This window comes from Phascolarctos cinereus, unplaced genomic scaffold, assembly GCF_003287225.1.
Source record: "Phascolarctos cinereus isolate Bilbo 61053 unplaced genomic scaffold, phaCin_HiC Scaffold_726;HRSCAF=1367, whole genome shotgun sequence".
In the NCBI taxonomy this organism is placed as follows: domain Eukaryota; kingdom Metazoa; phylum Chordata; class Mammalia; order Diprotodontia; family Phascolarctidae; genus Phascolarctos; species Phascolarctos cinereus.
The window spans coordinates 229,592,585-229,613,790 of record NW_027556098.1 but is presented as its reverse complement, the minus strand read 5'-3'; the positions used below and the strand labels follow the sequence as shown (position 1 = coordinate 229,613,790).

The 21,206-nt window shown below is 37.6% G+C and overlaps 1 protein-coding gene across 2 annotated transcripts in view; it reads left to right on the top strand.

Moving 5' to 3' along the window:
• The first annotated feature begins 690 nt into the window (after positions 1–690).
• The window catches only part of PSMD14 (proteasome 26S subunit, non-ATPase 14), a 106,463-nt gene continuing 85,947 nt past the window's right edge, over positions 691–21,206 (top strand). Inside the window, exons 1-3 of one of the 2 annotated variants that reach the window (XM_021004887.2) lie at positions 691–1,146; positions 13,094–13,224; positions 15,472–15,523. In XM_021004887.2, the coding sequence (XP_020860546.1) occupies positions 967–1,146; positions 13,094–13,224; positions 15,472–15,523 (363 nt within the window). In that variant the 5' untranslated portion in view covers positions 691–966. The remainder of the gene's footprint in view (positions 1,147–13,093; positions 13,225–15,471; positions 15,524–21,206) is intronic. The other variant, XM_021004888.2, reaches the window with a different exon arrangement.

The window sequence follows — 21,206 nt, the reverse complement described above, 5'->3', positions numbered from 1 at the left end:
TTTGCAAATCTGAAAGTATATAATTGCTAGCTACTTATCGTCATTATTGTTATCATTAGTCACTCCCATTAGACTCTTAACTCTTTAAAAGCAGGGACTGTTTTTTGCTTTTGTTTTTGAATGCCTAGTGTTTATTACAGCGCCTAGTCCGTGTTAGGCACTTGTTGACTTGGCGGAACTTGCCTTATTCCGAGAAGGGATTCAAAGGCTTTACCTGACTGCCAAAGAAGTCCATGGCACCAAAAAACTTAAGAGCCCCTGCTGTCCACCGAGTTGGTTAAAAACCCGTCCATAGACCCTAACAAAATATTAAACAAACAAAAGGTGGCTTTTTAAAAAAGCTGGTCTTGAGTCGGGAGGCTAAAGACCGTGACACTTACTAGCTTTAGGGAGTTAAGCAAGTCACTTCTCCTTGGGCCTCATTTGTAAAACGAGGGGTCCCAGACTAGACGATCTCTAAGAATCTGAAAATCAGTGAGCACAAAACAAGCTTATTCCTTTGAATAAACTACTGGGAAGTGCTGCAAAGTTTAGCTGAAGATGCATCCACTGAAAAAAAGAAGGTAGCAATACAGACTTTTTGGGGGCCACTTTTCTTTCTCTTTTTTAGGTGGAATGGGGAGGAGTTAATGTTCAGGACACAGCCACTTGGGGTGACTAACCCAAGATAGGTGGCGCAGAGACCCAGGATGGAGCCGGTTTAGAAATCCGCCACTTTCTTTCTTCTGTCTCCCCCCAGCCCGAGGCGCACCACCGAGGAGACCCAGAGCCGGGGTAGCGGGCTCTCGGGCTCCGAAGGTCTGGAGTGCCAAGCGCGGAGCCGAGCGAGCAAAACTGCTTCCGCCCCCCTGCTCTGCTCTGCCCAGCCAGGCAAGTTCGCCTTCTGTTTATTCCTCCTGGAGAGGGGGCAGCCTCCCACCCACAGCCATCTCCCATTGGCTGTTGACAGAACGGAAGCCGAAGAGGATGAGGGTGAACCCGGAAGTGCTTCGCGACCAAGGCCTGGGCGACTCTTTTGAATGGAATCGGGCTGATTCATCGTGTGTTCGCCGAGCTGGGGCTGGGGGGCTTATCGGAGCCATTGTACCTGCTGCCTATCACCTGAGCAGCCACGCGTGGAAAAGTCGCTTGGTTGCCCCTCTTCAGGTAAGGACCGTGAGGGCACAAGCTCCGTTGGGAGCCGGCCGAGAAATCTACTCGGCTAGGCCCCTCCCAGCCCCGGATTTTCCTTAGTCACGTTGCCCGGTAAGAGCGGTGCAGAGTCGGTAAGTCGTCCCCTAGAAGGGTCCAGAGAGGAGGCAGGGCTCTTAAGACTCTACTCAGCCCAGCGGGTTACTTCGAGGGCTTTTAGTGATGGTTCAGGGTCTTGTGGTTTCTTTTTTCTACTTTTTCGGCGTTTTATTTGCTACGATTTGCAAAGAAGCACCAGTTTATGGCATCTACCTTTTACGGACAAAAGAGGAAAGGCAAAAGGAATAAAGTCACTATCGTGACTAAATGCCAATAACTTGTATTGTTAGAAACTCAGCCCTACCACCAATTATTATTTCCTTTTTGTCTCTAACAGTGATTCTCCCCCCTCCCCCAATTTCTTTTTCCTATGAAAGAACCTCCCAAACATTGGAATTCACTAATTTGGAACTTGCAAACATCCTTTATAACTTAACAAATAAAGTTAAAGCATTAAACTACTAGATGATTCAATGGTTGCATCTTTTTCCCCCACTGGCAAGAAGAATTCTGGTGTATTTTGCCTTTTAGGCAAACTTCCCTGATGAAGAAATTTTCTGGTGTTTCTTTTGAGGGAAGGAAAGAAAGTAATCACTTTGAGAGATCTTCTTTACAAATATAATGAATAAACAAATGTTGAAGAAGTTTTTAGCTTCGAGCTACTTTCTCAAAAATGAACAGAAACATAAAGATTGGGTTTAGTCTGGAATTTATTTTACAATTGTTGTCTTTACAGACAACTCAATGATATATTTGAAATAGAGGTAGAAACCACAAAGTATAGGAAAAAGCAATATGAAAAGGAAAAAAAAAACAGTCTCTGAGATAGAAAGGCCCTAGAGATCTTCTTATCCAATCTCTTACCTGAAGTGTTAATATCCTGTATCTGCTAAGAAATTGGGTAGCTATACCTGTAAATTTTAAACCTTAATTCGGTTCCTGTTTGGACATTTCCAGCTGTTCTTGCCCCTTCGTGGAACAGACCTTCTGGCCTTGAAATAGATATGTGATTAAGGGAATGGGTAACTTCCAATGAAGTGAAGTTTTGGAAACTGTTCTTCAAGATACTGCATCATAATATTTATGTAGGTCAGCTCAGTTGAAGTGACCCATCGATCGTGGCTTGAAATATTTTTGAAATCGGCCTTTGGGCCTGTTTAGTACTTAAAGGTTGCAAATCAACAGCAAGAAACAAATTTAATTTTTATTTTAAAAGTTATTATTTAAAATTCTTGTAACAATGTTCTCCACATGCTTGATACAACTAAATTTTATTTAAGTATGTAACTTTGAAAGGCTGTATCTAAGTATGATACCATCACTGTAATTCGCACTTTATTTCTGAAAAACATGCTCAATACTTCTCCCTTTGTGCATACTGTCTGTCCTCCAAGTCCCAGCCCAATTCCTGCTTTCTCTGAAGCCTAGCTTTACCACTACAGCCTACAATGATCTTTCCCTCACATGAATTCTGAAAACTTAATGACTGGAGTACTCATTTGGCACTCAACTAAGCACTACTTTGTGTTAGAGTTTGTATTATTACTTTAACTTTGTGGAATCTTCCTATATAGATTCAGTTCAGCAAGCACTTTTCAACTACTGTGTATAAGGTTCATTGTAATTACTCTGTATTTTTTAAAAGCCAGAATGCTTTTAATGCCTTCCTTGTATATCTTGTGTGGCACGTAAGTATTTGATACATATTTGAAAATGAATACTATACATAACTTTGAACAGACACCATAATGACCATCTAGACTATGCTAATCTGAATAAAATTTTATTTTAAGTTCCTATTGATAGAAACATTTTTAGTAGGTTCTAAGAATCCTGTTTATGCCATTAACTGAAATTCACTTTTAATTTCCATTTGGTTTTCCTCCCTGAAGGGAGGCTTTTAAAACAAACAAATTAGTACTACCCACACATCAGTAAAACTATAGAAATAGGAAAATTAGCATTTTTAAATGTAATTGAAGTTTTCCTACCATAATGAAGTGAAAAGAAGAGGAATGTGAGGGAGAAACTGTCTAGTTTTTTCTTCTGAGGACTTTATAAAGTTTTGTAAAGTAGTAGAATATCAGCCTCTTCTGTATTTAAATGTAAAACAGGATAAAAAGTACACTCCAAAGTCACTCGTAAGTCTTTATTTACTCTTTTTCATTAATGCCCAGACTTTATTGTGATACTGAAAGTAACTGCAAATATAGCCCAATACTATTAACATCTTAGAGATGGAGCTTCTAAGCAATTATTAAGTAAGTGAATAGGGGAAAAAAGAAATGGGTAAGTGTTTTGATAGGCACTGATGTGTTCCCAGTAGTAAAGGGAGCAGAATCTCTTATTTTTTGCTATTGTTTTCAGTTAAGCATTTATTAAGTGTCTTTTGTGGTTGTTCAGTCAATTCTGACTCTTTCTGACCCTGTGGACCATATTGTTCATGGGATTTTCTTGGCAAAGACACTGGAGTGGTTTGCCATTTCCTTCTCCAGTGGATTAAGGCAAACAGAAGATGTGACTTTCCTAGGGTCTACTAGTGAGAGTTGGAGGCCAGGCCTGAAATCCAGTGAGCCACCTAGCTGCCTTCTGGTGGGTTTGCCCACCTCTGGGTAGGCAAATGGGACCTGCCTAAACATGAGAGAAATTTGATTCTTAAAAGCAGTGAAGGTGATTTTCTTAGGAATTATTGGAATTGACTTGATAAATATGTCTTTAAGAGAAAATCACTTAAAACTGTAAAAGGAAGCATAAAGATGTACCAGTGAGCTTAATGTGGATTCCTGGAAAAAACTGTCAGGTCCTTGGAATCCTAAGAGGAGGAAGGAATCTTAGCTGGAATATTCTTTAACTTAGTAAGCATTAATTAAATGCCTGCCAAGCATTGTGCCAGGAGCTGGGGTTGTAAAGATTAAAACACAATAGTCTTTGCCCACGATGAGAATGGAACAACATGTACCCAGAGAAGACATGTACCCAGAGAAGAAGGCAATTAGAAAGGGATCAGACAAGGTCTATTGTGAGCACTTGATCATGATGTAAAGGGGATCATAAGATCATAGATTCAGAGCTAGAAGGGACCGTAGAAGCCTTCTGATTAAACCATTACTGATGAGAAAAGTCAGGCCAGAGCGATCAATGACTTCATCAAAGTCAGAATTTGACTGAATTCTGAAAGGCAGAATTTGAAATCAGGTCCTCTGACTCCAAAGCTAGCAGTTTTTCTACTATATTGAGAATAATATGCAGTGAACCTGGAAAGATTGGTTGGAGCCAGATTTTGAAAGACTTTAATTAACAAAAAGAAAAGTTTGTATTTGTCCATGTTTACAGTAGCCATTGGAGCATATTGAGCAGGAGAAAGACAAGACCATACCTGTGCTTTCTGAATATTAGTTTGGCAGATGTATGGAAGATGGTTTGGAGAAGGGAGAGACTTGAGACAGGGAAACCAATTAGGAAACCACTGAAGTAGACAAAGTAAGAGGTAACAAGGGCTTTAGTCATGGTGGTGATTGTATAAATGGAGAGGTAATGAATTCATGAGATGTTGTGAAGGAAAAATAAGACTTGGCAAGTGATTAGATACGAGAGGTGAGGGAGAGTGGAATTAAGGGAATTTTCTAAGTTTCAAGTCTGGGCAGACAGAAAGAATGCCCTCAGCGCAAATAGGAAAGTTTAGAAGATGAACAGGTTTGGGGAAAGGATGTAGTTTTGTTTTGTTATGCTGAGTTTGAGATACATTTGAAACATCTAAATGGAAGTGTCTGCTTGGCACTTGGTGATCAGCAGCAATTCCATAACTGGATACGTAGATCTGGGAGTCATCTGGCTCTCACACAATATATTTCTCTTATGGTTGAGGTAAACTGAAGATTCTCAGAGAAGGCATTTGCCCAAAGGCACATGGGACCAGAGCTTGTGTTCCCTGATTCCTTGTGAAATCAATAGTCAGTGAACATTTATTAGGTGTTTACAGCATAGCAGGTACACGAATATGAATAAGAAAGATGGTCTCGGCCCTTAGGGAGCTTTCAGTCAAATTGAGGGTGACCAGACTCAAAAGAAAGCTGAAAAGAGGGGAGAGTACCTGGTAGGGGCAGCATTGTGAGTGCAGCCTGGTGGAAGATGAAGATGTCTGAGGTGTTAACACTCCACCTTGCTCCCTCTCTTAAGAGGAAAATGGTGATAACTTATGAGTCCATGTTGGCTTTTTCTCTGAACTTGTGTTATGTTCCTCCCATCATGTCCTCGTGCACTTGAATTTTGTAACTTTTATACAGGGTGTCCCAAAAACTTTAACAGCCTAAAACTGCACTCAGACTGGGACACTCTGTATCTATCCTTGTAAGATTTCATCTTGTAATATTTGACTTATTGCCTATTAGTGTCATTTTGAATATATGATAAAACATTTACTGAATTCTTACCACTGTGCTAAGTGCTAAGTATAGTCAGTCCCTGCTCTCAAGGAGCTTACATTTTAACAAGAGACATCTAAGGGAATGGTGTCCAGGGAAGAAGATTTTTGTTTGGAAAGTTACAAGGATGATGAGTTAAGCCATTGGGAAGCAGATTGATATACTCTTTCCAGGAATAGTAGCACAATTTATTTAATTATGATTCTAGAACTGGATAGGGGGAAAGAGAGCTGCATGGTAAATTGGGGAGGGAAATTGGAAGGGAAATGAAGCATAGCTGGAGCCAGGCCTGGACAAAGTGAGAGACTTACTCTTCCAGAAAAGATTTATCTGGACATGCTGCTTAAAATCTGGATGTTTAGTCTCTAGTGACTTAACTGTCTTTACTAGCCTTGTGTCATCTGCAGATATGATAAATAAATTGTCTGTGTTTTAATCCAAGTTACTGATTAAAGATAATGAACAGAACAAGCCAGGTCCCAGGATAAAACCCTGTAGCACATAATTAGACTTCTGTCTAGATTGACAAAATCAATAATCTTCGGCAGTAGTTGTTTTGTAGTTACAGATCCATTTTACTATTATCCAACCTACTTCATGAATGAAATATGGGACTCTCCAAAGTTCTTCCAACTCTAAAATGCTATTGTTAATGCCTTTATGTACAGACAGAGCACTCCCATGCTTCTTGGTTCCATTCCCTTCTGGGGAGGATGGAGAGTGGGTACATACAAGTGGTGCAATGGAAAAGGTACAAGTATAGGAGGCAGAAGAGCTGTGTTCAAATCCTGCCTCTGATGTTTACTACCCTGAAGGAGAACTAAATATAGCGGACAGTTCACTCTTCTAGATATATTTATCTGGGCATACTGCTTAAAATCCAAGTATTTGGTCTTTAGTGTATTAACTATACCTCTTAGCCTAGTGTCATCTGTAGCTTTGTTACATGTCATTGATGCTTCATCTATCTAGGGGAGGCAACACATGTATTAATATACAAAATGGATAAAAGATCATTTTTATGGAAAGACACCAGAAACTATGAATAAGGAAAGTTTTCATGTAGAAGTTGTTACTTGAGTAGAGCCTTGAAGGAGCCTTGGAATTCTGTGAGGAAGGAGGGAAGTTCATTCCAGGGACAGAGAAAAGCAAAGGCATGGAAACAGGAGATAGGTAGCTGTATGTGAGGAGCAGTAAGACTACCATTTTAATTGATCTGTAGTGTGTCAAAGGTGATGTAGTGGGGCCAGGTTGTTAGGCTTTAAATGTCATACAGAAGATTTTATATTTGATATTAGATCAAATAATAAACATATAAATAATATAAATTAATAATAAGTAACAGGGAGCCACTAGAATTTATTAAGAATACCATTTGGTTGATCTGTAGTGTATTAAAGGTGATGTAGTGGAGCCAGGTTGTTAGGCTTTAAATGTCATATAGAAGATGTTATATTTGATACTAGATCAAATAATAAGCATATAAGTAATATAAATTAACAGTAAGTAATAGGGAGCCACTAGAATTTATTGAGAAGGGAAGTGTCACACCTGCACTTTAAAACAATCTCTTTGATGGATTTGTGGAGGAAGATGTCATAGATAGGAGGAATTATCTCACTTAGTTTTAGTCTCTCCCTGTCTGTTGGATTCTACTGCTTAGAAATAGTCCCATACCTCTCCCATCTTCAAAAAACCCTTACCTAATAGTTCTATCCCTCTTATATCCAGATTTGTCTTCTGCCCTTTGTGGCTAAACTCCTTGAAAAAGTCATTTTTAATAGGTGCCTCCACTTTCTCTCCTCTCACTCTTTTCTAAACCCCTTAAAATCCAGCTTCCCACCTTATCATGCCACTAAAATTGTTCTGTCCAAAATTACCAGTGCTCTTTTAGTTGCCAAATCCATTGGCCTTTTCTCAATCTTCAGTCTCCTTTACCTCTCTGCAGTCTTTGATACTGTTAATCCTTTCTCTCCCTTTCTCTTTAGGTTTTCAGGACACAACTCTTTCCTGGTTTTCTTCCTACCTCTCTGATCACCTTTTTCCTGTCTTCTTTGCTGGATCCTCTTCCAGATCATTCCCTCTAACTGTAGGTGTCCCTCAGTGTTTTGTCCTGGGCCCTCCTCTCCTTTCTCTCTATATTATTTCCCTTGGTGATTTCATCAGCTCCCATGGATTTAATTACTATATTTTTGCTAATGATTCTCAAATCTATCTATCCTGCCCTAACATCTCTGTTGTTAAGTTGTTTGAGTGGTGTCCAACTCTTTGTGACTCCATTTTGGGGTTTTCTTGGCAAAGATTCTCCATCTCCAGCTCATTTTACAGATGAGAAACTGAGGCAAACAGGGTTAAGCAACTTACATACAGCTAGTAAGTGTCTGAGGCCAGATTTAAATTCATGAAGATGAGTAATCCACTGTGCCATCTAGCTGCCCCCTATCATCTCTACTGACCTCCAGTCTCACATCTCTTAACATGTCCAAAACTAAACTCATCTTTCCCCATAAAATTTTCCCCCTTCTTATCTTCTCTGTTACCATAGAAGGCAATACAATCCTCCCAGTTCCTCAGGCTGGCAAACTAGATATTATCCTGGATTCCTCATTCTCTCTAACCAGCTGGGGGGAGAGGAGGGCACCCCCACCTCCAGCCTGTTGCCAAGACCTGTTGATTTCACACTTTCCCTCCTCTGACCCCCACTCTAGTGCAGGCCCTAAGCTTCACACTTGGACAATTGCAATAGCTGCTGGTAGGTCTGCCTGCCTCAATCCTGCCCATTCCAATCCATCCTCCACTGGATGTGACTCCACTAGTCACCAAAGTGATTACTTCCCTTTAGTGATTACTTCCCTTCACATACTCTTCAGTCCAGTGACACTGGCCTCCTTGCTGTTCCTGAACAAGACACTCCATCTCTCTTTTCCAAGCATTTTCTCTGTCGCACATTCCAGGAATGCTCTACCTCTTCATCTCTGCCTACTGGCTTTCTTTGTTAAGACCCAACTAAAATTCCAGCTTCTGCAGAAAGCCTTTCTCTCTCAATTATTTCCTATTTATCATGTCTATAACTTACTCTGTATATATATGTGTTTGCATGTTGTCTCCTTTATTAAATTGTGAGCTCTTTTGAGGGCAAGGACTGTCTTTTCTCTTTTTTTGTATCTCCAGTGCTTAGCACAGCACCTGACTGACTGGTAGGTGGAGACTTGAGGCAAGAAATTAAGAGGATATTGTAATTTTGCAGTCAAGAGATGATGAGGGCTTTAGCTAATTAGGGTGGTGGCCATGTGAGTTCAGTGAAGTTACTAAAGATGTACCATGCTGTGACCTTAAAAGTGATGTCTCTTATCGACTTGGATCTGAGGGTCTGATTATGATTATAATGCTTTATATAAATGATTCTTCCATTATATTGTTTCAGGAGTGTGGGAGAAACAGAGAGTAACCAGTTTGACTGGACTGTGGGGAGGGAGAGAAGTAATGTATAGTAAGTCCAGAAAGACAAGTTGTGGCTAAGATGTAACGGACTTCAAAGGCCAACCAGAGGTAGAAGGTAGCCACTGGAATAGGATAGTGGTGGTCAGATCTGCACTTAAAGACACTCACTTTAGCTGCTGTATGGTTGGAGGTTGGACTAGAGTGCAAAGAGAAATGTGATGGATGACAAAAAACTGAACTAAGGTAATGGCTTTATGACTAAAGAGAAAGGGCTGATATGAGAGACTATGGAGGTAGATGTGGCAAGATTTGGCAACTAAGTGTACATATAGGGTGGGAGAGAGCAAAGAGTTGAGGATATCACTGAGGTTACAAACCTCGGAGACTACAAAGGTGATGGTACCCTTGATAGCAGTAGGGACTTTGGTAGGAGACTACTTTTGAGGATAAAGATATTTTGGGCATGTTGAGTTAAAGATGTCCCTGGGACATTGAGTATGAAATAGCCAATAAGCAGTTTAATGATTGTGCCTAGCATTCTTCCTCTTCCCACCTCACCCCACCTTACAATCAGTCAGGAGCATTTATTAAGCACTTGCCAGGCACTGTGCTAGATGTTATGGACATGTAATTAGTGTGTAATTTTTTTTAAATCCCAATTCTCAAAGAGCTTACATTCTAACAGGGAATACAATGTTCTACAAATTTGATAGTCTTCTGTACAGAATAAATAGAAAATAAATGCAAGGTAGTTAGGAAGGTAGGGTTCCAGTAGTTAGGGGAGTCAGGAACAGTTTTAGTAGAAAGTGATGCTTGAACTGCATCTTGAAGGAAGAGTGGGATTTTATGAGGTGGAGGTGTGGAAGTACATTATAGCATGGGGAATGGACAGTGCAAAGGCATTGAGATGGGTCCTGGAATGCCATATGTGAGGAACAGAAGTACTCTTGAGTACATAAAGGGGAATAGTATAAAGGGCTAGAAAGATAGATTGTGGCCAAGAAATGAAGGATTTTAAAGCCAAACAGGAAATCCTATTTAATCTTAGCAATTTTAAGGAGGCACTGGAGTCTATTGAGTAGAATATTGACACGGTTAGATTTATGCCTAAGAAATTCGATTTGGCATATGTGTGGAAGCCAGATTGGAGTGAGGAGACATTTGAGGCAAGGAGACTAATTGGGAGGACTTTGCAAAAGTCCAGATGAGAGGTAATGAGTGTCTGAACTAAAGTGGTGGCTTTGTGAGTAGAGAGGAATTGATGCAGATGCAATATTAGAGGTAGAAACAAGATTTAGCAACTTTGGATAGATGAAGTAAGGAAAAGTGGGGACTTGAGGATAACACTAAGGTTATGAACTTGAGAGGTTGGATGAATAAGGACAGAAATAGGAAAGTTTCATATAGGGATAGGTTTAGGATGAGGGCTTACAAATTTTATTTTGAGCATGGTGATTTTGAGATGTCTCAAGGACATCTATATTGAAATGTCCAGTGATGATGTTTGTGAATCATCTGTGTACAGGTGATAATTAAACCAATAGGAAGTGATAAGGTTGCCAAGGGAGAGATTGTAAAGAGAGAAGAGGACCTAGGACAGAGCCAGAAGGTATTGATATGGAGGATCTACCAGAAAAGGTGACTGAGAAGGAAAGGTAAGAAAAATAGAGAGAGGAGAGAGTATTCAACAGTGTCAACATTGCAGAGAGATGGCAAAAAGAATGAGGATTGGGAAAAGAATATCAGATTTGGTAATGAGATTTTAAAGAGCAGTTTCATTTGATTGATAAGATCAGAAGGCAAATTGCGAAAAGCTGAGTACCAGAAGAGGAAATGGAATCAAGGAGTGTAGAAGGATTTTTAAGAGTTTGAGTGAGAGAGGGAGAAGACCTGTGGAATGATGACTTGAGTAGATGGTAGAGTCTAGTTAAGATTTTTTAATTTTTTAAGAGGAAATTTGTACAGGTTTGAAGGCAGTAGGGAAGGAACCATTAGTTAGGGAAAGGTTGAAGAGGCAATTTGCTGGGGAAGACTGATGAGCATGGGCTCAAAGGCCTAATAAAGGTATTAGCCTGGCAAGGAGAAAGTCTACTTTATTGGAAGGAGCAGGAAAAAAAGGAAGGTCCTGGCAAATATCCTCAATTTTTTCAGTAAAGCAAGAGGCAGGTTCCTCAGTGGAGAGATTGGAGAAAGATAAAGGAGACTTGAGGAGAGAATGGAAAGTTTGAAATAGCTTCTGTTCAGAATGAGGCAATAAGTTTGAAAGTAACCAACTCAGAGGTGATAACTGAAGTGTTCACAAGGTAAAGTCACCAAGCAAGAGAATGTATATAAAGAACATGGGAAAGGGAGGAAAAGAAAACAGAAGAAACTTATAAAGGATTAGTCAGAGAAGAGGGAGAACCATGAGAATGAAGAGTCACAAAGAAAAAGTTTCGAGGAAAGTGTGATAAAAAGAGGCACCTGAAATAGAGACTTCAAAGAGGATGGTCATTAGGGGCCTCTATTCAATGCTAGTACAGAAAAAGGTCTGCTGTGATATAACTAATGATATGAAGGTGGGATGGAGGGAGATAAGAGCCTCCTAGGACCTCCTTCACTAGCCCTGACCTATTTAAAATTAAAAGTATTTGAAGGCATCTTGCAGGTTCTCCTCCCCAAATGATGAGAAATCTTTAGATTCCTCACCCCTGGTCTAGAGGGCTTCTTGTCCTTTTCCTGCTAGTTTGGTGAAACATATGGACCCTTTCTCAGAATAATGTTTTTAAATCCAAAAGATAAAATATATAGGATTAAGGAAGATAATTATATCAAAAAACATTTTTTTAGAAACAACAACTCTTTCCTCCCTCCCTTACCCTCCAATCTCTTCTCCTCTAACGTGCTGTAGCTTCTTTCCTGTTAGAGCTACTATTATTGACTTGGAATTGAGAAAGTCTCCATTCCTGCTGCTAAGGCTACAGAAAAGGGCTAGTTCTCATGTATCCTAGGATGTAAATCTGAATTAATTTTATTTTTAAAAAATGCTTTAAAAGATTTGGGGTGGGAGGGAGACATTTTTGTTTCAACATGAGCCAATGCTCAAACTACTCCCTTCCCCCAGTATATTTCCATGCAAATATCTATCTTTCCTAGTTTTTTGATTGTTAACAGATTAAAAAGTGTATGTTTTGACTTTGAAAATATGGTAACAAACTTGTCAGTTGTATTTGACTTGAGTTTTCTTGTTGCCTTTAATGTTTTCTTTGTTTACATTGTTGGTAGTCATGGTGTATGTCAAAGTTATTAAACTCATTGGCCTGCCAAACTCCCTAAGTGTGGCAGAACCAGATTAAAATGTAATTGGGAAATGTTTAGCAAAATAAATAAAAATACAGTACAACATAGATAATATTAGCTTGTGGTTTTCTAAGTCAGTATGTCACCTGCAGGGATCCATTTCTGTTTGAGTTTGACACCACCGATGTATATTGTTCTTTTGGCTCTGCCCTTTCTGTCTTAAAATTCATTACAGATAATAAAAAAAAACATTTTATTTTATACCTACCTATATATTTTATACACACAGTCTTCTTTGACTAATATAAGCCTATAGTCTTAAAAAAGATTTTTGTATCTTGGTCTGGCAATCAGTGACATAATTTTGTTTCTACAGAAAAGTACTTTCCTAATTCTAAGAAGATTACAAAATTGACCTTTAGAGTAAAAGTTATTCATTAGTTGGGTCTATCCTATTACTATGAAAAGCATTAAGCTTTGTAGACTCACAAAGCTTCTGTATTGTGGCAAAACATCTGGAAGGAATATTTAGATGGAATGTCATGATTCTAACATACATGTTAGATGATTCTGCAGTGTTGGGAAAGGATGCCTGAGGAATTAACTTCCAGTGATGCCTTAGCATTCAGAAACTACAGGGGCAAAACCTTTTGTTTTTTGTTTTGCTTGCTTAATCTTCATAATCATCACAGTTACTCCCCCCCCCCTTTTTTTTAACTTAGGAAAAAGAGGAGAGAAAAAGATACTTGGGAAGAGTTGGGAAGAACTGCTACAAGAATCAAGAGTTTGAACTAGGAAGAATTTTTGCTGGATTCAATAAATTGAAGCCTGAAGTATTAGTGTCAGTGACTAGGTGAGAAACGGAAATATGCTTCATTTAACCTATTTTTTCAGACTATGATAACAAGGACCTAGCTTTGGAAAATATATTGTGCTTATCTGCCCTGTAAATTGCAAATTTGATGTGCTAAATAATAACCCACATTTATAAAATACGTAATCCTTAGTGGGCAATTTGGAAATCAGCACTGATTTTGCAACATATTTAAAAATATTACTTCTGTTTTCTGTTAACTTTTAAAGTAGTGCCTTTTTAAATGCTTCTGACAAGATTTTACTAAAAGTTTTTTGTATTTAATGTGTCATCAGAATTAGAACATTTTCAGGAAAAAAATTTATTGATTTATCTGTATGTAGATGAGTTCTTTAAAAATAGTTTAGTTTATATAATATATTTTCCTACTGACTGAAAAACACAATTTTACTAAAAACACAAATTTCACTGGCCAGATTTTTTTCCCCTCTGCTTCTTACCTTGCTCTCATTTTCACAGTACCTGGAAATCTGTGTTAAACCTTTGAAAACTATAAAGCACAAAAAGATAAATGTATTCAATGGAAAAGAGCATATTAAGTATATATTAAATTAGCATACTTTTTTCTTCAAGGTCATGTTTAGAAAAAGGATTCTTGTTTTGAGTTTATTTGATGCTGTGCTGAGAACATTTTTTCCCCTGCTCAGTTATAGAGAAATATATACCAATCTACTTGTTTTTACTGTTTACATTCTTTTAATATTCTTATGAGCATGGTCCATGTAGTAATAGGAATCTTCATGAAACCACAGAGATTTGATGAGGGTTTTTGTTTATTACTCTTGCTACTAATTGAGATGGAAATTGTATGGTATGTGTATTTTTGCTTTACAAACTCTTTGGAAGCAAACTATGCATTAAGTTATACTTTATCATGAGGTTTGTTTTTAAAAATTAAATTGTTATTATGGTCTGAATTAAGGGAACTTTTAAAAGTTATTCAATAATTTACATTTTCAGCATGGTGCAACATGTATGTTTATAAACAGTATTTTTCTTAGTGGTAACGATGATTGCAGCATTTTACTGGATTTCAGTGTCTTTGACAGTTTCACCTGGTGAAACAATGTAGACAAATATCCAACTAAGACAAAGTCATTTTGCTTAGGATTGTTTCCAGTGACAGTAACGACGTATTCTAAAATATGTGGCTTTAGAGGGACAGAAGAATTCTCAAGAGGTAGTATCCATTTTTAAAAAGAAAATTACTTGGGGAAATCATAATGTTTTAGGTACACAAGAGTTAGATGCTACTCTTTTAAAATGTTGAGAGTTTCAGTTATGTGATCACTGAGACCACATAAATATTTAAATGTGTGTGTGTACACACACAGACACACACATACACACATACACATGTAAACACAGACACATTCACATACTTTTCTTTGATGTTCTCCCTATTCTGCCTGAGCTATTCATGTTCACAGGAATTATTTCTCTTCTTTATCCAAATATACCAAAATAAATCAAATTGTTTTATTAATAAGTTAAATCATATTTGTACTTAGTGACTCATAATTATAACATTTAATGGCTTAGCATTTCCTGAATGAAGAAGGCACATTTCCCTGTGTTTACTCCCCAGTATCTGAAATAAATGAAATTTCTGTGTAGCTTCTAGAACATTAACTGAATGCATTTAATGTTTACTTTATAGTATTTCTTTTTAGTATAATGAGTTCATTAAAAAAAGCTTTTGATGCTAATTCAGAGATCCATAATCTGCTCATAATGTCTTTCACATGTAGTTTTGATGATAACTGACAAGCTGTAAGTTAATTAGCACAGAACTTACTAATGAGGATGTTAAAATTTAATTTAAAAGTGAGGATTTTTATTTGTACACTCTGGACAAATTGACGCGCACTCAATCATATACATGGTAAGTATTCCAGGTGCTTCTCTTGTTCAGGTACTGTTATCTGATAACAATAGGAAAATATAATTAACTTGATTGCAAAGTTTTGAAAACTGTGCTAAGATTGCTTGTCTTTAAAACTGGGGATAACCCAAAACCAAAGCAGTAAAATAAGGTCTGTTAATTAGCGTAGAAGACAGCTTCTTGAATTAATATGTGGTGTTAATTAACAGGAAGTCTGATGTTGTGTTGTAATTACCACCAATATTTTTGACATACTGAGTGACTGAAGGTGAATTATATAGATAGCAATTGAGTAAACACTTTTGTGCTTAGGAACATTTTCCTTTGTTTCTGTTTTCTAGAAATATGGACAGACTACTTCGACTGGGAGGAGGTATGCCTGGGCTTGGCCAGGTTAGTATACAGTTTCTCAGTGTATCTTTGAACATTAAAAAAAGATAAAACCATTTTCTGGGTTTCTGGAAGTAAAAGAAATCTCAAGAAAATGACCCCGCAGATGACCTTATAGCTTTAGTGCTATCTTGCTACACTAAAGGTATATGGAGAGCACAGTTATCTTAATTGATATTCTGCCCTGGGAATAATAATGTTAACTACTTGTTTTCATTTGATATTTTGAGATATATAAGATTTTCAAAGTTGCCTTTTATTAAAAGGCTAGATTACTTGAAATACCTAATTTATTTGAAACTATAAATTTTCTTAGTAATATGTATACAAAATTAAATACCAGTGCTGTTAGCAATAATCTAAAAGTGATCACTAAAATTAGTTATGTGGATTAAGTCTTATGTTGTCAGCTGCCATATGCCTTGTATGTAGTAGGTACAAAATAAATATTTACTTTTTTAAAAAAGTCTTAAAAAAGACATTTTAAAAATGTCTTTTTTTCCCCTTTTAATATTTTGTATGGAAATGGTTCCTTTTACATTAGCTGATTACTAAATAATGATCTAAGTATCTTCTTTGTTTCATACAATTGATGTGGAGGGAAGCAGTGTTACTATTCTGTCTTCTGACACCAGTGAAGATAATCTATGCTGAGTATTGTAGGAGCAGCTGAAGTCTAGAATAAAAAGTAATGAATTGGAGTCAGAAGAATTGGGTTCAAGTATTAGGTCTGCGAATTCATATTAACTCACTTATTATTAGCAGTATATGCTTTGGCCACTTTCTGTGCTACAATTTTATCATTCTAAAATTAGGAGGATAATGATGCTTTTCTTTCTGACTTTATAGGATTATTGGAAGGATCAAATAAGAGAAAGAATATAAAGCACTTTGCAAACTGTAAAGGACTATTTTTAAAGTCAGCTGTCATTCATCTGCTCCAATATTGTGTGCATTTCTTTGTGTTGTTCCTTTCTAATTTTCCATTTCTGTAGAAATGTATATAGTTTACATATTTAAGTTCATGGTTGACAGTACAGATAATTTAGACCAGTTACCTCACTTTACAGAAAACTGAGTCCTCAACAGTCCATCTTTAATATCCCATTTTAGTTATTTCTTTAGTCATGAGCATCCCTATAATTCAGTATTACCATAGGAGGTTGTTGTCTTCTTCATTCAGCTATTTGTTGAAAGAACTAATGTCTTTGATGTGAAAGTTGAAGACGTTTTTTGATATTGTGTTGGTGAGGCATTTAGTTTCATAGCTTGTGTGTAAATTCATTCATTAAATAGACGGCCAAATTCTATTTTGGTTCGTAATTACTTCATATTTTCTTTAGAGAGCTAAAAATCTCTTCCTGATAGTTTATTGCATCCTGGAGCAGTCTTCAGTTATTTTTAGTTTCTTTTTCTTAAACAGTTTTGAGTATTTCTCATGTTTCTTTGCTGCCAACCTGCTTCATGACTCTTCATTTTTCTAACATCTGCGTAGTCTAATCCTTCAGACTTATGCCTCCTCAGGCCTTTCTGAACTTGATGCCTACTGAAGCTGTTTTGAGATACATAGTAAACTTTCCAGATGTCTTCTAGAATTTCCTGAATTTGATTTGAAATTAATTATAAAAACATATAACAATTAAAAAAACCCTTAATATTCATATTATAGCCAGCCATTGTAGTATGCAAATATTTCTGAAGGGAATTCGATTAGCTTTATAGAAATACGTAGGATATATATATATATATATATGTACACACACATATACATATGGAAATAAGATAAAGATCTAATACAGTAGATAAAATACATTATGGAAATATTGTGGTCATAGGCTTATAGCTTTAGGTGAAAGACATTATTAAGGTCCTCTAGTCTACACATGCGCACACACACGCGTCGACCTCAGACCCCATTTTACAGATGAAGAAATTGAGGCCCAGAGAAATTAACTTCCTTGCCTGAGCTCACATCTGGGATTTGAACCCAGGTCTGAAATGTCATCTGTAGGAAATCTCATGGTACCACAGAAATAGGAGCCATGTAGATAAGTCCTAGGGAGGAGTTTTCCCGAGGCACTTGTCATGGGTCACTTAACTAGTAAGTGTCTGAGGCCAGGTCTTCCTAATGTCATGTTACAAATACGCTTCACTTAACCTTGCAACTTCTGTTCAGATTTTAAAAATAAACAGCTGACTTTTATATATCACTTGCCTTGTTGGAGCCTCACAACAACCCTGTTAACCTTTAGACAGATGAAGAAACTGAGGCTTAGAGAACTTATGTGACTTGCCCAAGGTTACATAGCTAGTAAGTGTCTGCATTAAGATTTGAACCCAGATCTCAACTTACTCCACCACTTTTTCCACTATACTAGGAGTGGGGGACCTGTGGCCTTGAGGTGCTTGGGTAGTGCCTTTTGACTTAGTCCAACTTGTACAGAACAAATTAAGGGGATTTGTTCTGTGAAGTTTGGATTCAGTCAAAGGGTCGAACTTGAGGACCTAGAAGACATGTGGCCTTGAGGCCGCAGGTTCCCCACCCCTGAACTATACCATATTTCCTCTCAGAATTAAGTTATTTAGGAAGTGACAACAGTAATTATTACATCTACATGAAATAATGGATGTCACAGTCTGCTTATTGAACTAAATAATGTCATGATGACCATGGCTAACCTTTGCTTTGTTAATTAGTGGAAAAAATTAACATTTGCTAAATAACCTTTTTTAGATTTCTGATTAATCAGCATGTGTATTCAATAGTTGCTATATATTTTTTTATTTAGGACATGATGCATAAAGTTCTAATGTCATTCATGTTTGTTTCATATTTCCAAGGAGATTTTAAGCTCTTCCAGCAGAGCTTAATTCTTTCATTATTCTGAGTCTTATTTCTGTTGTGGTTCTGTCATTATCATTTTGCTTAGTAGAGCTTTTACCACAGTTAGTGATAGTAAATTAAATTTCTTTCCTCTCCCCTCCCTCCATTCTTATTTATTCTCTTTTAACTTTATTTACCTTTTGAAATTTTTTTAATCTTGCTTATAGTATTTCATTGCATAGTATTTCTTTTCACATCATTAAATGTTAAAGAGTATTAAAATGCATGTATTTTTATATGAAAAAGGACAATGGGGGAGGAATGGATTTGGAGCCAGAGCACTTGGTATCAGATACCAGCTCTCTTCTTTGCTTCTTGTGTGCCTTTAGGCAAGTGGTTAATCAGTCTGGACCTCACTTTCCACACCTCAGAATCCACAGGTTGGACAAGGGGATCTTTAGGATCTCTTCCCACTCTGAATCCTGTGATTTGAAAATCAAAAGATAAATTAGCCTTTTAATGAATGTAGTTACTTAAGACTCTATACTACATATGAAGAACAATAATAATAGCTTGCATTTTTTTTTATCACTTTCATGTTGTAGAGTGCTTTACAAATATCTCATTGTACCCTCACAGCCCTTGCAGGTAAGTTCCAAATTGTATTTGTGATAGGAAGAACTTAAGAGTTTGGTTAACGTGTATGTGGGTATGTGTGACACTGATAGTGGCAGTTTATAATTCTTCTGTAATCTTAACTGTGGCTCATTGGTACTTAATATCTTTTGGCTGTTTGGGTTATTTTTCTTTGACTTGAAATCTCTGAATGTTAGCTATGATATGTCAGGAGTTTTCATTTTGGTATTCCAGGAGGTGACTTGTTTTTTATAGTTTCACTTTGCCCTTTGGTTGTAATAGATCTGTGTAGTTTGCATTTATATTATCTTGAAATATGGTATCCAGTCTTATTTATTTTTTCTGATGATTCTTACATGATTTCTTCTTGTTTCATTTTCTAGGTCAGTTGTTTTTGATATTATACCCCTTAATTTTTTTTTCTTCAGTCTTTTGATTTCGTTTTATTATTTCTCAGTGCTCAGAGTTGCTTTTTAGTTGGTCCAGTCTGATTTTTATGGAGTTCAGTTCTAGGGTAAGGAAGGCCTTTCATCTTCTGTTTTATATTAATCCTCATTGCCTCCTTAGCTCTCATTTTCTTGAATGTTACATTTTATATGTTTTGTTTTATTTCTTCCAAGTTTTTTTGTAAACCTTGTAGGCAGGACATTCTTTTCTCTGTGGGCTTTTTGTGAAGTTAATCTCTTTTGGGTTTACGTCTTGGCCTCCTCTCAATCCAAAGTATTTCATCATTGTGTGCAGAATTTTCTTTTGTTTCCTCTTATCTCCAGTAATATTTTCTGGATTGAGGCTTTGTTCTTGGGTGAGATTCTTTTTTTCCCCATACTTAATCTTGTATGATGTGGGACAGGCCCAATTTGGTTTTAAATGTGGTAGTTGAGACTAAACTTACATCTTCTTCAGAATTCCTGGGTATTGCTCAGTAAACTGGTGGGTCAACTTAGGTTTTGACCTTAGCTACTTCTCTTTTCCTCCATTCACACTTCTAAACCCAGGCCTTTGCTGTGACCCTGGCAGGCTCCATATTTTGTTGACTGCTGTCCATCGGCCTTGTGCAAGACTCCTGTTGTTGTCCTGGGCCTTTCTCCTATTGGCTTGAGTGTGGACACCATGAGTGTTGATCTGCCTGAGGTTCTAGTGTAGGCTCACTAGGCCCTGTGCTGCAATCTAGTTTGGCCCCTGTTTCTGGGGTGGCCTGGGCCCAGGCTACCATGGCCCTGGGTGAGATATTGACTTGGCCTTTTCTCCTGTCAGGTTGGGTTTGGGGCTGGGGTTGGAGTTGGAACTGCCTTAGCCTTTAATGGCGTTTAATATGTCTGTCTCTGCTTCAGGACCAGGCTGTTTGTGCTTCTGTCTCTGCCTTCCCTTCTTCTAGCTTATCTTCCTCAGAGCTCCCTGGATTCTGGCAGCCTTCTTGTGCAGCCTGGCCTAGATGGAGGAGCGCGGAAGTATTTCTCTTTGATTTGTTTTATCCTTGTTCCCTCCCAGTACATTTTTTAGACCTTGACTTGTATGTTTGTGAAGTATTTGGCTCCCGTAGGTCATACTACTGTCTTCTGAGAATCAAGATGTAGAAAAAGGTTCATCAACCCTGTTGGTGAAACCAATCAGAAACCTGGTTTCCTTCCCCACAGCTGAGAAGGACTCCAGGTCTCCCACAGAAGCAGAGGTGCAGCCCTCCATGCATGAAAGGATACCATGTGAGACCTTGCAGAATATTTGGTTATGCAAGATGAGGGGGAGGTGGGATCTGCTTCCTAGTGCTTCTGTTACTGGGTGACTCTGGACTTGACTTACATTTCAGCAATCAATAGCGAATGCAATCTTTGGAACTAAGTTTATAGTGTTTTTTCATGAAATGAAAAATAAAGTAGTCCCTAAGTATATGAAAATTACTGATTATCCTTGCAGTGAAGCCTTCAATTTTTAACTCTCCCTTTCAGTGACAACACTAGTTTTGTTGATCCTGCTGTCACCTTTGCAAAGTCATAGGGATGGAAGATGGAATGTCATATATACACAATAGCTAGCAGGCCAGTTGGACTGGAATTAATTAGTCAGCAGGTATTTATTAAGTGCCTGCTTTGTGCTAGGCACTATGTGTGCAAAGACATAAGTGACAATATTTAAGGAACTGATTTTCAATCAGGAGAGATAACATTCATTTATAAGTAAATACAAGGTAATGGGAGGGTGGGATGTGATGCTTATTAGCAGCTGAGGGGA